Source organism: Malaclemys terrapin, chromosome 4 (genome assembly GCF_027887155.1).
Source record: "Malaclemys terrapin pileata isolate rMalTer1 chromosome 4, rMalTer1.hap1, whole genome shotgun sequence".
NCBI classification, from domain to species: domain Eukaryota; kingdom Metazoa; phylum Chordata; order Testudines; family Emydidae; genus Malaclemys; species Malaclemys terrapin.
Window position 1 is genome coordinate 4,012,014 of NC_071508.1, and position 13,633 is coordinate 4,025,646.

Here is a 13,633-nt window from a genome sequence, read left to right on the forward strand (position 1 = left end):
TTGAAATGAGAATCAAGATCTAGGGCTCTTGTGAAGCAAGAGGGTATTTATGTGGGTCAAGGTGACAGCAGGTTGTGATTCACCCTGAATTGGTCCCGTGCCCTGTGGGTTTGATCCCTGTTATTGGCTAACGTTCCTGTCATTCTGCAGTGTCTCCCTTTGGATTTTTTTGCCCTGAGATCAAAATTTCCAGCTGAAGGGCCGTATTTGAAAGTGTTCTAAAAGCCACATGAATGCTCTGAATTTGCGTAAGAGGTGTGGTCAAGGGAATCAGCATTGATTAAACAGACGGACAATGAAAGACAGTAAAGGAAAATGTAATTGTGTCTCCTGAACAATGGAACTGAGTGTGAACAATGGAAGCTGGGTTATTCCATCAACTTCCTTAATGCAGCGTTAAGATTTCCCAGTGCTGCTTCCTGCCCTTCCCGAACGTGGAGAGCGGCTGCACTTAGGCCTCTGAAATCCATGAAATACAGTTAAGGCAAACACCCTCACAACCTTAACTCTGCCCTCTTTCAGCCATGCCCCAGCACACCAGGAACACGCACAGGTCCTTACAGATGCTACAGAGCGCTGGGCGCAGAGCACATGAGCACTAGGGGGCCAGGCCCATCACCTTCCCTTTGCCAAAGCAAAACTCGGGTTTAGAGTCATAGATTCCCAGGCCAGAAAGGACTTTTGCAATAATCTAGTCTGATCTCCTGTGTAACACGGGCCAGAGAACTGCCACAAATAATCCCTGTTGGAACCAGAGCAGATCTTTTAGAAAACCAGCCAGTCTTGAGATAAAAATTACCAGAGATGGAGAATCCACCATGGCCCATGGTGAGCTGCTCCAATGGTTAATTCCCCTCATGGTTAAACCTGACACCTTCTTTCCAATCTGAATGGGTGTAAATTCCGCTTCCAGCCACTGGATCTTGTTCGACGTTTGTCTGCTGCTTCAGTCAGGCCCAGCAGCCGGGAGGGGCCAGACTCCATCTCTGAACCGACTGCACACAACCCACCTAGACCAGCGTGGTGGTCCCAGCCCTTCACCACTTCCCCTGAGGTGTTCCCTGGAGACATTGCAGCACTCATCCCTCACTACACCTTGGAGATTGAGTCATGCAGGGCCCCAGAGTGCTGACAATCCCCATGGCAAGAAAACCCCTGTGCCCCACTGCTGATACAACCGACACAACTCGGTGCTGAAATGAGGCAGGCTCCATAACTCCAGGCACGAGGGCCCCTCTCCTCACATCACAGTGACACTTGTGCCAACCTGCTCCAGCAGCCCCCCAACCCCCACTCACCAGAGCAGCACATGGCGCTGGCTGAGCCGTGCCTCTCGAGGGCCCACCAGGTCTCAGGGCGGGTGGGTGTTGGTCCAGAGCTCTCGGCTGTGACTGATGCTGATGCCCTGGTGTCCCCTGTACCTCCCTCTACTCCGTGAAGGTCGGCCAGGCCTTCTTCAGCGCTGCTGCCCAACAGGAGCTCCAGCAGATCGCCTCTCAGCCCAGCAACGAGCACGTCTTCCGGGTGGACAATTTCGACGCCCTCCAGGGCATCCAGAACCAGCTGCAGGAGAAGATCTTCGCCATCGAAGGTACCAGAGCCGGGGGAGGGGCCACACTGGCCCTAGTGCTCTAGAAATGGGTTTTCAAGGCCGAGATGGGACGGGGAGCAGCTGGGAATCTAGAGCTCAAATAGGCCCCAAATATTCTCTCTTTCCCCATCCAACATCTATCTACTGATCTATCTCCATATATCCCCCAAATGCCTTTCTCATCCGGGGGCCACCGGGCAGGGGACTGGCTGGCTCCAGGGGTTGAGGAATGGGATACGGGGCCTTTTCTCTAGGGGGCGCTGGATCCAATCCAGCCTCGAGGTGGGGAGAAGGGCTGGCTCAGGGAATGGGACACGGGGCCTTTACCGTCTATGATGGTCTCTCCCGTGTCTGTCTGTCTGTCTCTGCCCCCAGGTACCCAGTCCCATAGCGGCAGCTCCTTCCAACTGGAGATGTCTCAGGAAGGATTCAGCTCCCTGCTGTCTCCTGTGAGTGATGCCTGGCCCCAGGGCGTGTCCCATGCTGCCGTGCGCTGGGGCCCTGACAGCGCTTTCAAGCTAAGAAAGAGCTGGTTGGCTTAGCGTTTGCAGGGGAGACATCCCTTTACTAGCCCAGAGTGCTGCGGGAGCAGTGCGGGGGCACCCTCCCCTCCCACTCAGGGTGGGCACTAGGGTACCCTATGCTGCAGCTGGGACCAGTAGGGGCCCAGTAAGGGGTGCTCACTCCCCTGGCTGTTAGCACTGACCCCAGTGTCCCAGCATGATGCTAGGGGCGCTGTGCTGCAGGTTCTGGCCTTGTCTAGTAAATACATTCTGTGCTGTCTGTTTCCTGTAATCAGTCCCCTTTGCCGTGCGTATCGGTTTAGGACGGGCCTGTGCTGGGAGCAGTGGGAGCCTATGACTGGTCCGGTGGGATATACCTGTACGGGAGCGGCGGGGAGCCGAGCTTCATCAGCGTATCCAAAACCTCCACTGACATGAATGATACTTACCTAGGTAAGAACAAACCTACAGAGCTTCCCTTACCTATTTAAACAGCCCCCACACCCCACCCCAGAGGTGGCTGCATCTCAGTCCAAGATGAGTGTCCCAGTATAAACAGCACCTGTGCCGCATCCCAGAGGTGGCTGCATCTCAATTCTGGGAAAATTCTGCGCAGCACTGTTGTTTCCCATCTCACCTCCCCACGTCCCTCTCTTCCTTTGAGGTTATTCGTCTCAGGTCATCACAGCCAATGGGCAGAGCAGCTACGTGGTCGGGGCCCCTCGCTACCAACATGCCGGCAAAGTCGTCCTGTTCAGCCGAGATACCAAGGGTGGGGAATGGACACCTAGATCAGAGCTGTTTGGAGAGCAGGTATGGGGAGCATTACTGATAATATGGAGTGTGGGTGATTTTGACATCATGTAATATTTGTGTTTGGCTTCACCTTCAGGAACGATTCAATCAGAGAGCCTCAGGCAGGGGATAAACTTGACTGGTTTAGAGAATTGCGCCGCAGCTGACATTAAGCATCTCTCCCACATCCCACTGTTGTTACCTTCACTTAGGGTCTAGACAGAACTCATGAGACGGATATGGATGGAGGCCCAGACCCACCAAGGGACATAGATGTTGTGATGCTGCAGGGAGGCACCTACCCCTTCCAGCGATCCATGAAGCAGGGAAAGATAGGGGCTCTTCCACCTAGCTCACATGTCAGGCCTCATCCAGTCGGCATGCTGAGAGCCAACAAGATCTTCACAAATCAGTCAAAGGAGATGAGGGAGGGCCTCCCTTATAGCAAATTCATGGTCATGAAAAATGCGTCTTGGACCATGAAATCTGGTCTACCCTGTGAAATCTGGTCTTTTGTGTATTTTTACCCTATACTATAAAAGTATCCTAATCTGTAGGGTAAAAGTATACAAATGTAAACAACATTTCCCCAACTGGCATTCCCTACCCAAAGAGGGTCCCAGTATTGCCACCCTTAATTCTGTGCTGCTGCTGGCGACAGCGCTGCCTTCAGAGCTGGGCACCCGGCCAGCAGCCGCCGCTCTCCGGCCACCCAGCTGTGAAGGCAGCGCAGAAGTAGGGTGGCACTACTGTGACCTCCCACAATAGCCCTGCGACCCCCTTTTGGGTCGAGAGCCCCAGTTTGAGAAATGCTGAATCTTAAGGGCTTTGCATGGTTATAGTTGGTCGTTTTAATACATATTCATATTTTGTTACAACACTGTGAAATTTAAGATTTAAATATCGGAAACTGTGAAATTAAATATTTTTAAAATGCTGTGACCGCAAAATGTACAAAACTGGACTGTGAATTTGGTAGGGCCCTACTTATAGCCTGGGGCTTACAGTCCTCACCTAGGTCACAGGCGACCACTGGTTCAAGCCCTTGCTTTGCTTGATGAGGAAGAAGATTTTAACCAGGTCTCTGCCACCTCTCAGGGAGTGCTCTGACCCCTGGGCTGTAGGGTGGTTCTGATTTGTACATGTTCTGCGGCCCAACTGATATTTAATTAGTCAATTAAAGTGGAACAACGTTAACAGGAGAGACTCAGGGAACCCACATCAGAATATCCCACAGCTCAGGGGTTAAGGCTTTGACATGAGAACTAGCAAACCCCTGTTCAACTCCTTCTCCTTTGACCACACGTACCAGATGGTGCCCTGCAGGTGGAGTGCCTGTCTTCCCCCAGTTGGTGGATCATGCCGGGGTGTGATGGGAAATGGGCAACTGGCTGCTTAGAGTAAGACAGCCGTGCACATGCCCTGCCCTTGAGGCAGCATCATAAGTAGCTTCTACTGCAAAAATGTAGGCGCCAAGTCAGGTTAGGCACCTATAGGGGTCAGCGGCAGCCAGGCAGAGGTTTTGTGGATCACAGTGGCACCTAAGTCTGCGGGTTAGGCACATAAGTACCTTTGTGGATTTGAGCCAGAGAGACTCGAGCAAGGAAAAAAACATTGCTAGCGATATTAACAGTGTCTGAAAAGTATCACACTACACTAACAAAGTGAATTTCTCCAAGATCTAACTGCCTATAAATTCCAGCTGAACAGAACTTATAACAGCAAAAAGAACGAGGTTTTTACTTTGTGTAATGACCCATCTACTCCCAGTCTTTATTCACGCCTAATTTAATGGTGTCCAGTTTGCAAATTAATTCCAATTTTGCAGTTTCTCATTGGAGTCTGTTTTTGAAGTGTTTTTGTTGAATAATTGTGACTTTTGGGTCTGTAACTGAGTGACCAGGGAGGTTGAAGTGTTCTCCCACTGGTTTTTGAATGTTATAATTCTTGACGTCTGATTTGTGTCCATTTATTCTTTTGCGTAGAGACTGTCCGGTTTGGCCAGTGTACATGGCAGAGGGGCATTGCTGGCACATGATGGCACATATCACATTGGTAGATGTGCAGGTGAACAAGCCTCTGATGGTGTGGCTGATGTGATTAGGTCTTATGATGGTGTCAAACAGAGACAAATACCTACAAGATCTCTATCAAGTCTTCTTAAAACTACAATACCCACCTGCTGAAGTGAAAAAACAGATTGACAGAGCCAGACGAGTACCCAGAAGTCACCTCCTACAAGACAGGCCCAACAAAGAAAATAACAGAACGCCACTAGCCGCCACCTTCAGCCCCCAACTGAAACCTCTCCAGTGCATCATCAAGGATCTACAACCTATCCTGAAAGATGATCCCTCACTCTCACAGATCTTGGGAGACAGGCCAGTCCTCGCTTACAGACAGCCCCCCAACCTGAAGCAAATACTCACCAGCAACCACACACCACACAATAAAAACACTAATCCAGGAACCTATCCTTGCAACAAACCCTGTTGCCAATTCTGTCCACATATTTATTCAAGGGACACCATCATAGGAGCTAACCACATCAGCCACACTGTCAGGGGCTCGTTCACCTGCACATTCACCAACGTGATATATGCCATCATGTGCCAGCAATGCCTCTCTGCCATCTACATTGGCCAAACTGGACAGTCTCTACGCAAAAGCATAAATGGACACAAATCAGACATCAAGAATTATAACATTCAAAAACCAGTTGGAGAACACACAGTTGGAGAACACACAGTCACAATTATTCGACAAAAAAACTTCAAAAACAGACTCCAATGAGAAACTGCAAAATTGGAATTAATTTGCAAACTGGACACCATTAAATTAGGTGTGAATAAAAACTGGGAGTGGATGGGTCATTACACAAAGTAAAAACTATTTCCCCATGCTAATTTTTCCCCTATGTTCCTCACACCTTCTTGTCAACTTTTTGAAATGGGCCATCCTGATTATCACTACAAAACTTTTTTTCTCCTTCTGATAATAGCCCACCTTAATTAATTACTCTCATTATAGTTGGTATGGCAACAGCCATTTTTTCATGTTCTCTGTGTATATATATCTTCCTACTGTATTTTCCACTGCATGCATCCGATGAAGTGGGTTTTAGCCCACGAAAGCTTATGCCCAAATAAATTTGTTAGTGTCTAAGGTGCCACAAGTACTCCTCCTTGTTTTTGCTGATACAGACTAACACGGCTACCACTCTGAGAACTTACAATTGTGGCTCAGTCAGTGAATAAACTTTACTCGTGCTAGCACAACCTCTAAAAAGAATTGCACCACAATTAGCATTCAGCATCTCTCCAAGATCTAACTGCCTAAATGTTCAAGAACACTTAAATCGATAGCGCCACCTGCTGTGCAGCGGGAGGGTGACTCTATGGATGGAATGAGTATTGGGACTGAATCCTTATCCCCATAGGGTGAGAAGGGTCCCAGTGGGAGAAGAAGGAGGAAGTGACTAAACTGAGGGGGTGGCTTCTCTGCCTCTCCAGATTGGCTCGTATTTCGGGGGAACACTGTGCGCTGTGGACCTCGACAGAGATGGGAACACGGACCTGGTTCTAGTTGGAGCCCCCACGTACTATACACCTCTGAATGGAGGGCGGGTCTATATCTGCCTGATTAACTGGAGGGTAAGAAAGAGGATTGAGCCAGGGGGAAGATGGATGGCCTGGGGGGTTTTCTTTGCCTGGACTGCCATGGGGTTGTGATGCTGGGACAATTAGCATGCCAAGGACAATAGGGGACGCTCTTCCCTGCCAGTCAGTGCTGGCCCCAATGCCCCAGAGTGGCAACAAGGGGCTCTGTGCTGCAGAGAGATGGAAGGGGGGTCACTAGGGGGCACTCTCTGCTGACAGTCAGTGCTGATCCTTTTCCCATGTGTCTCTTTGAATGGGGCCTGCAGAGGATGACACTGAACTACACCGAGACACTGCAGGGGCAGACGGGGCAGGCGTTCGGGCGCTTCGGGGCCAGCATGTCCGAAATCGGGGACATCAGTGGGGACGGACTGATGGATGTGGCCATTGGGGCCCCAATGGAGAGCAACAATCATGGGGCCTTGTACATCTTCCATGGGGGAAAGGGAGGCCTCAGTCCCCATTACAGACAGGTGAGCCCAGCTCCTGCGGGGAGGGTTCAATACAAAGCTCTGAAGAAACATCACGGGGCCTCACGGCCCCCTAGTACCTATTAGCCTGTAGCTGCCGCTTTCCCATTTCTTATCCTCTGGTGTCCCCTAGTGCCCATTATACAGTACAGCCGCCCCTTCCCCACCCCTCACCCTCCGCTGCCCCCTAGTGCCCATTATACAGTACAGCCGCCCCTTCCCCATCCCTCACCCTCCACTGCCCCCTAGTGCCCATTATACAGTATAGCCGCCTCCATCCCATCCCTCATCCTCTGCTGGCCCCTAGTGCCCATTATACAGTACAGCCGCCCCTTCCCCATCTCTCACCCTCCACTGCCCCCTAGTGCCCATTATACAGTACAGCCGCCCCTTCCCCATCCCTCACCCTCCGCTGCCCCCTAGTGCCCATTATACAGTACAGCCGCCCCTTCCCCACCCCTGACCCTCCGCTGCCCCCTAGTGCCCATTATACAGTACAGCCGCCCCTTCCCCATCTCTCACCCTCCGCTGCCCCCTAGTGCCTATTATACAGTACAGCCACCCCTTCCCCATCTCTCACCCTCCACTGCCCCCTAGTGCCCATTATACAGTACAGCCGCCCCTTCCCCATCCCTCACCCTCCACTGCCCCCTAGTGCCCATTATACAGTACAGCCGCCTCCTTCCCATCCCTCACCCTCCGCTGCCCCCTAGTGCCCATTATACAGTACAGCCGCCCCTTCCCCACCCCTCACCCTCTGCTGCCCCCTAGTGCCCATTATACAGTACAGCCGCCTCCTTCCCCATCCCTTACTGCTCTCTCTGCTCCACAGCGCATCGAGGGGTCGCTGTTTCCCAGCAGGCTGCACTACTTTGGCCAGGCCATCAGTGGCGGGACAGACCTGACGGGGGATGGACTGCCGGACATTGCGGTGGGGGCACAAGGGCAGGTCCTGTTGTTAAGGTGAGTTACTCTGTCGTTGCACTGCTGCACATGGCAATCACAGACAGTACCAGTACATGGGTGTGTGTGTGTGTGTGTGTGTGTGTGTGTGTGTGTGTGTGTCACTGCTGCCCCCTGCTGGAGAATGGAACAATGACCGCTCTGCTGCTCCCTTCTCTGCCCCCCAGCATCTCCTCCAGCAGAGCTATGTGTCCATAACCCATCTCCCTGGAGTGCTGTGAGTATATCCAGGCTGGGTGGGAGGCTCGGAGGGGGTCTAGCCCCATTGCAGGGAGCAGCTGGGTGATGGTTCTGTTCCTCCCATGGCAGGTCCCGGCCAGTGCTCAGAGTCAGGGTCTCCATTAGCTTCCAGCCCCCCACGATCCCCACCTCGGCCTTCAACTGCCAGGAGCAGGAGCAACTCAACACAGAGGCCAGCAGGGCAAATGTCTGCTTCACCGTCACTAAGAGTACCATGGACAGCCTAGGTGAAACCAAACCCACCCCCCGCTCCCCTCCCCACCAAGCCAGCCAGTCCCCTGCCCTGGGGTTGGGTTGAAACCAGCGCCCTCTGGGGGGAAGGTCCCATGTCTCATTCCCCACCCTGCTGAGCCAGCCAGTCCCTCTGCCCTATGGCAGGATTGGAGCTGGTGCCCCCTTAGAGGGGAAAGGTCCCATGTTCCATATCCCATTAATGATCCTGCTCTCACGTCTCTGACCCTCATTTCTCCTCTGTGGTAGGCAATGGGATCTCCAGCACCATCCATTACAGCCTGTCCCTGGACCCCGGGCGGACGAAGATCCGAGCCGCCTTCGACTCCACCGGCTCCGTCCTGAGCAGGGAGCTGCAACTCGGCATTGAGAAGAAATGTGAGACGTATCAGATAAAGTTACCTGTGAGTGTGGGGGGTTCCCAGCTCCTTCCCCTCCCGCTGTGTCTGCCTCTCCAACCATGCCCCTTGCTCCCAAATCACCCGGAGAACAAACCACTCTATGTATCCCACCTTTGCTCATGGGTCCCTACGTGTCTCTCTGTCTCCCCAGCTCTGCCCTGAGGACACACTGACCCCCATCACCCTGCGCCTCAACTACACCCTGACGGGGGAGCCCATCGCTGCTGCCGGCCGCCTCAGACCCATCCTGAGTGAGGACTCTGCGCTGGTGTCTGCAGGCTCGGTAAGGCCTCCGGAGCCAGGCAGTGGTGACTGTCTGCAGAGGTTTTAGTGTGTGTGCTTTTGGTTACAGAGCCTGTGCAGACTGTATCAATGCTTGGTGCTAATGAGTGAGGTTGTGGTGTGGGTGAGTGTTTGAGGTTTTAGAGGTTGTGTTGTTGGTGACATTGTTGATTCAGACAGTGGTGATCTTGGTGAGGTTGTCGGCTGAGGTTGTAGTGATTGTGTTGGTAACATTGGTTAAATTAGACTGTAGAGGTTGTGATGACAATGTGAGGTGAGGTTATAGTGGTTTTGTTGTTTTTGACTTTGCTGGGTTCAGACTATACTGATCTTGGTGACTGTGTGAGGCAGGGTTGTAGTGGCTGTGTTGTTGATGCTGATGTTGGTACAGAATATATTTGTGGTGGAGGGGAGATTGTAGTGGTGTTGGTGAGTGTTGATTGAGGATGTTGTGGCTGTGTTGTAAGTTACACTGTTGGGACTGTACTGGTAGGTGTTTGCAGTTTAGACTGTAATGTTGGTGGAAGTGTAGTCTTAGGTAGAGTTGGTGAGTTGTTGTGACAGTGTTGGTTCAGACTGTATTGATACTGATTGTGGTTGTGGTTGAGACTATAGAGGTGTTGCTGACAACAATGGTTGTGATTGCAGTGTCCACATTGTTGGTAACAGTGTTGTTTCAGACTACATTTTTAGTGGTGGTTGATGAGATTGTAACAGTGTTGGTTACAGTGTTGGCTAAGATGGTAGTGGTTATGATGCTGGTAACAGTGTTGGTTAACACTTTATTGGCTGTTATGGTGATGACAGAGTTGGTCGTGTGGTTCAGTGTTAGCAGAGGTTGGTGCAGCTACATTGCTGGTGACACTGTCAAATCAGTATTGGGTCTGGTGGTGGTTGAGGCTGAGAATGCAGTGGTGCCAAGGACAGTGTTGGGGGTGGTTATTGCGGGTGTGTTCATGGTGACGGTGTTAGTTCAGACTGTACAGGTAGTGGGGGTGACAATTGAGATTGTAGGGTGAGTGATAATGTTGACTGAGTTTTGCTCCAATTCCCTCTCACCCATCCTGCTCCCTGATTTCTCGCCCCCCTCCCCTCCCGGATCTCTCCCTAGCTCCCGTTTGAGAAGGACTGCGGCAGTGACAAAGTCTGCACTGATGAACTACAAATTTCCTTCAATTTCTCAGGGTAAGTCACCCCCGCTGCCTCCTCCCCCACACTCCATGGTGCGGCCCGTTTACTCCATGAGGCCTCATATCATGCCATATTTTCATATGGCTTCTGAATGCGCAACATTATAGGAAGCTCACAGAGCTGTCAGGGCACTGCTCTGAGGAAGCTCACCCCTTTCTCTTCCCCTTAGCTTGAGCACCCTGGTGGTGGGGATCACCCCCGAACTCACCACCACCGTCTCCATCCAGAACCGTGGGGAGAATTCCTACAGCACCACGGTGCAGTTCTTCTACCCGGCCGCGCTGTCCTACCGCCGGGTCCTGCTGCTCCAGGTACCACCCAGTCCCTCCAGGCACTGCAGACATGGGGGGCAGGACACAGGGGATGGATGTGAGAGATCAGCTGGTGTAGAAAGCAGGTAGAGGCTCAGTAGGGGGCCTTGTACTCTAGGGGGCAGGCAGGAGGGTCGGCAGGGGGCGCTGTGCTGCAGGGAGCAGGCTGGAGGCTCGGCAGGAGGCGCTGTGCTGCAGGGAGCGGGCAGGGGGCTCAGCGGGGGTGTTGTGTTGCAGGGAGCGAGTGGGGGGGCTCGGCAGGGGGCGCTGTACTGCAGGGAGCAGGCAGGGGGCTTGGCAGGGGGCTTGGCAGGGGGCACTGTGCTGCATGGGGCAGGTGGGGGCTCGTAGTGGGCGCTGTGGCCCCATCTCTCACTGGCTGGTCTCCCATGGTCAGTCTAACAGGAGGGCCATGGCCGTTAAGTGTAGCTCGGCCGTGGGCTCCAAGGAGCAGACTCAGAGGAACAGCATCTGCCAGATCAACCACCCCATCTTCTGGAGTGGGGCCGAGGTAGGGACGGGCCCTGGCCTGTGAATTCCCCAGGGGTGAGCCCAGCTGGGGGCAGAGAGGGGAAGTTCTCTGGTGTCAGCCCAGCCCATGACAAGAGATGTGCTGGGGAAAGCGCCCAGATAGCCCGGCAAGTCAGTGCAAACAGAGCCCTGAGGTCACTCCGGGGCTGGGGTCAGGTCCTGCCGGGACTGCAAACCAAGGGCCAACGAGAGGCAGCAGCCGCAGCAGAAACTGCATTTTCTCTCTGTGCTGCTCTTTGCTCTCCCCACTTGTGCCTATGCCTGGTTGTCCCCTGGGAACCGGGGCTGGACTTTAACCACAGCGCCCAGTCCGGCTCCAGCCCCTCCACTAACCTCCTCTCCTCCCCCAGCAGCCACGTATTGCGTCCAGAGCTGCTCAGACGAGTGGGGGACGATAAAACGCTGTCTCCAGCGACAGGCACGGGGCCGGAGGTGGGGGGACAGGGGGAGAATAAAACCTAGTTGAACACTTTATATTGCAAAGGCCTTAGCTGATTTCTTCTGTGTCTGTAATAAAAGGATGGTGAATGGGGTGTTGTCACAGCACGAAGTCGGCTGAGGTCTCTGGATACCAAACCCCAAACTGTTAACGCTGTTGGACAGGGACAGGGTCATGTTAACACCTTTGCTTCTCTGGGCCCATTTATTCCATCTAAGTTCATACAACAGTCCCCCTGATCCCCTGTGCCTGCCCCGCCCCCGCAGTCTCTGGCAGTTCCCCAGGCCCTGACTTTCACCCCCTTGTGTTTTCCAGGCCGTCTTCGTCGCCACCTTCGACGTGTCCTCTGAGGCCGACCTGGGGGACAGGCTGCAGATCACGGCCAAGGCCAGCAGGTGAGGGGGCTGTGCAGGGCCAGGGGGTGGGGTGGGGGCAGTGGGTGGGGGCCATGTACGGAGCAGGGCTGCAGTGGACTATGATGCAGCCTCCCTGCACAGTTATCTGCCTGCATCTCCTCACATCTCTCTCCTTTGCTCTCCCCTACCCGCAGTGACAATGGCGGCCCCACCACCGAGCGCATGATTCACCGGGCGGAGCTGCCAGTCAAGTACGGCATCTTCATCATCCTCACCAGGTAGGTCAGTGTGGAGACAGAGGGGAGAGCGCCCTCTGCTGGACCCCCTGTTCCCTGCAGCACAGCGCCTTGTTGCGCTGCATGGGGTCATCGGTGCCAGCACTGATTGCAAGGGGAGAGCGCCCCCTGCTGTGCCCTTCCCTGTCGAACAACGCCCCCTTCTGGACATGACACCCCACCACCACTCTCCAGCCCCATCCATCACACTCCCATCTCTCTTGTTCCTTCCATCCTTTCCCTTCCCCAGCCTCGAGGAGTCGACCAAGTACGTCAACTTCTCCACCGAGGAGGCAGGGACAAGTGTGCCATTGACACATCGGTACGAGGTGAGGCCGGTGGCACAGAGTGTGAGGGGGGAGCTGGGGAAAGAGGGAGGGAGTGGAACTGGTTGAATGGGATCTAGTGCATTAAAGCACAGATGGGTGGAGGTGGGGCTGGGCAGGGAGCCAGGACTCCTGGGTTCTATCCCCAGCCCTGGCAGGGAAGTGGGGTCTGAGGGTCAGAGCGGGATCTGGGGATCAGAGCTCCTGGGTTCTCTTCCTGCAGTGCCCTATGGCGAGTCTGTTTATTTCAGGTCAAGAACCTGCGGCAGAGAAGCGTCCCCATCTCGGTCACATTCCAGTTCCCTGTGGAGCTGAGCGGGGTCCGGGTGTGGGACGCCTCTGAGGTCGTCCCCTCCAAGGTACCTGCCTCTCCCTGCCCTTGTGTGTGTGTGAGATGGGCCCAGTGACACCTGCTGTGCCCTACAGCGCCCCCTGCTGGGACAGGCTGCTTACAGAGGAAACACACCATATTCCCACCCCCTAAACCAGCCAGTCCCCTGTCCTAGGGCCGGATTGTATCCGGTGCCCCCTAGAGGGGAAAAGCCCCGTGTCCCCTTCCAACCCCCATTAACACCGTGTGTCTCTCCCTCCCCAGCCCCAGCTGGCTCAGTGCGCCAGTGAGGCTGAAACGCCCGGTTCAAAAGACTTTGTGAAGCAGATGAGCGAGCGCCCCCTGCTGGTGAGTACAGGCTGGTGTGGATCCCAGCAGTCCCTTCCCCTCTGCACTAACACAGACAATGTGGTGGGGGGGCTGGGCTGGGAGAGGGACCCCTGCTATAGACAGACCCAGACCCTCATGACCATGCTGAGCCCCTGCACACCCCCTGCCTCACCTGGCAATATCCTTCCGCCCCCAGGACTGCTCCATGGCCACCTGTAAGAAGATCCAGTGCAAAATCGCCTCCCTGGAAATGCAGCAGCCGCTGGAGTTCATGATCAAAGGGAACGTCAGCTTCCAGTGGGTCTCCCAGGTACGAGAGCTGCCTCTGCCTCCCAGCACCAGAGTAGGGATATCCCTGCCCCCTGTGTGAACAACTCCTGTTCCCCTCCCCAGAGGCGGCTGCATCTC

General features: G+C 54.1%; 1 protein-coding gene across 1 annotated transcript in view; it reads left to right on the forward strand.

Moving 5' to 3' along the window:
• LOC128836843 (integrin alpha-D-like) overlaps positions 1-13,633 on the forward strand; it is a 52,515-nt gene that overhangs the window by 10,320 nt on the left and 28,562 nt on the right. Inside the window, exons 10-27 of the mRNA XM_054027508.1 lie at positions 1,441-1,591; positions 1,967-2,040; positions 2,418-2,547; positions 2,759-2,907; positions 6,402-6,542; positions 6,815-7,021; positions 7,851-7,981; positions 8,291-8,448; positions 8,702-8,856; positions 9,005-9,136; positions 10,247-10,320; positions 10,496-10,637; positions 11,035-11,148; positions 11,923-12,002; positions 12,158-12,241; positions 12,489-12,567; positions 12,816-12,923; positions 13,160-13,243. Of these exons, the coding sequence (XP_053883483.1) occupies positions 1,441-1,591; positions 1,967-2,040; positions 2,418-2,547; positions 2,759-2,907; positions 6,402-6,542; positions 6,815-7,021; positions 7,851-7,981; positions 8,291-8,448; positions 8,702-8,856; positions 9,005-9,136; positions 10,247-10,320; positions 10,496-10,637; positions 11,035-11,148; positions 11,923-12,002; positions 12,158-12,241; positions 12,489-12,567; positions 12,816-12,923; positions 13,160-13,243 (2,193 nt within the window). The remainder of the gene's footprint in view (positions 1-1,440; positions 1,592-1,966; positions 2,041-2,417; positions 2,548-2,758; positions 2,908-6,401; positions 6,543-6,814; positions 7,022-7,850; positions 7,982-8,290; positions 8,449-8,701; positions 8,857-9,004; positions 9,137-10,246; positions 10,321-10,495; positions 10,638-11,034; positions 11,149-11,922; positions 12,003-12,157; positions 12,242-12,488; positions 12,568-12,815; positions 12,924-13,159; positions 13,244-13,633) is intronic.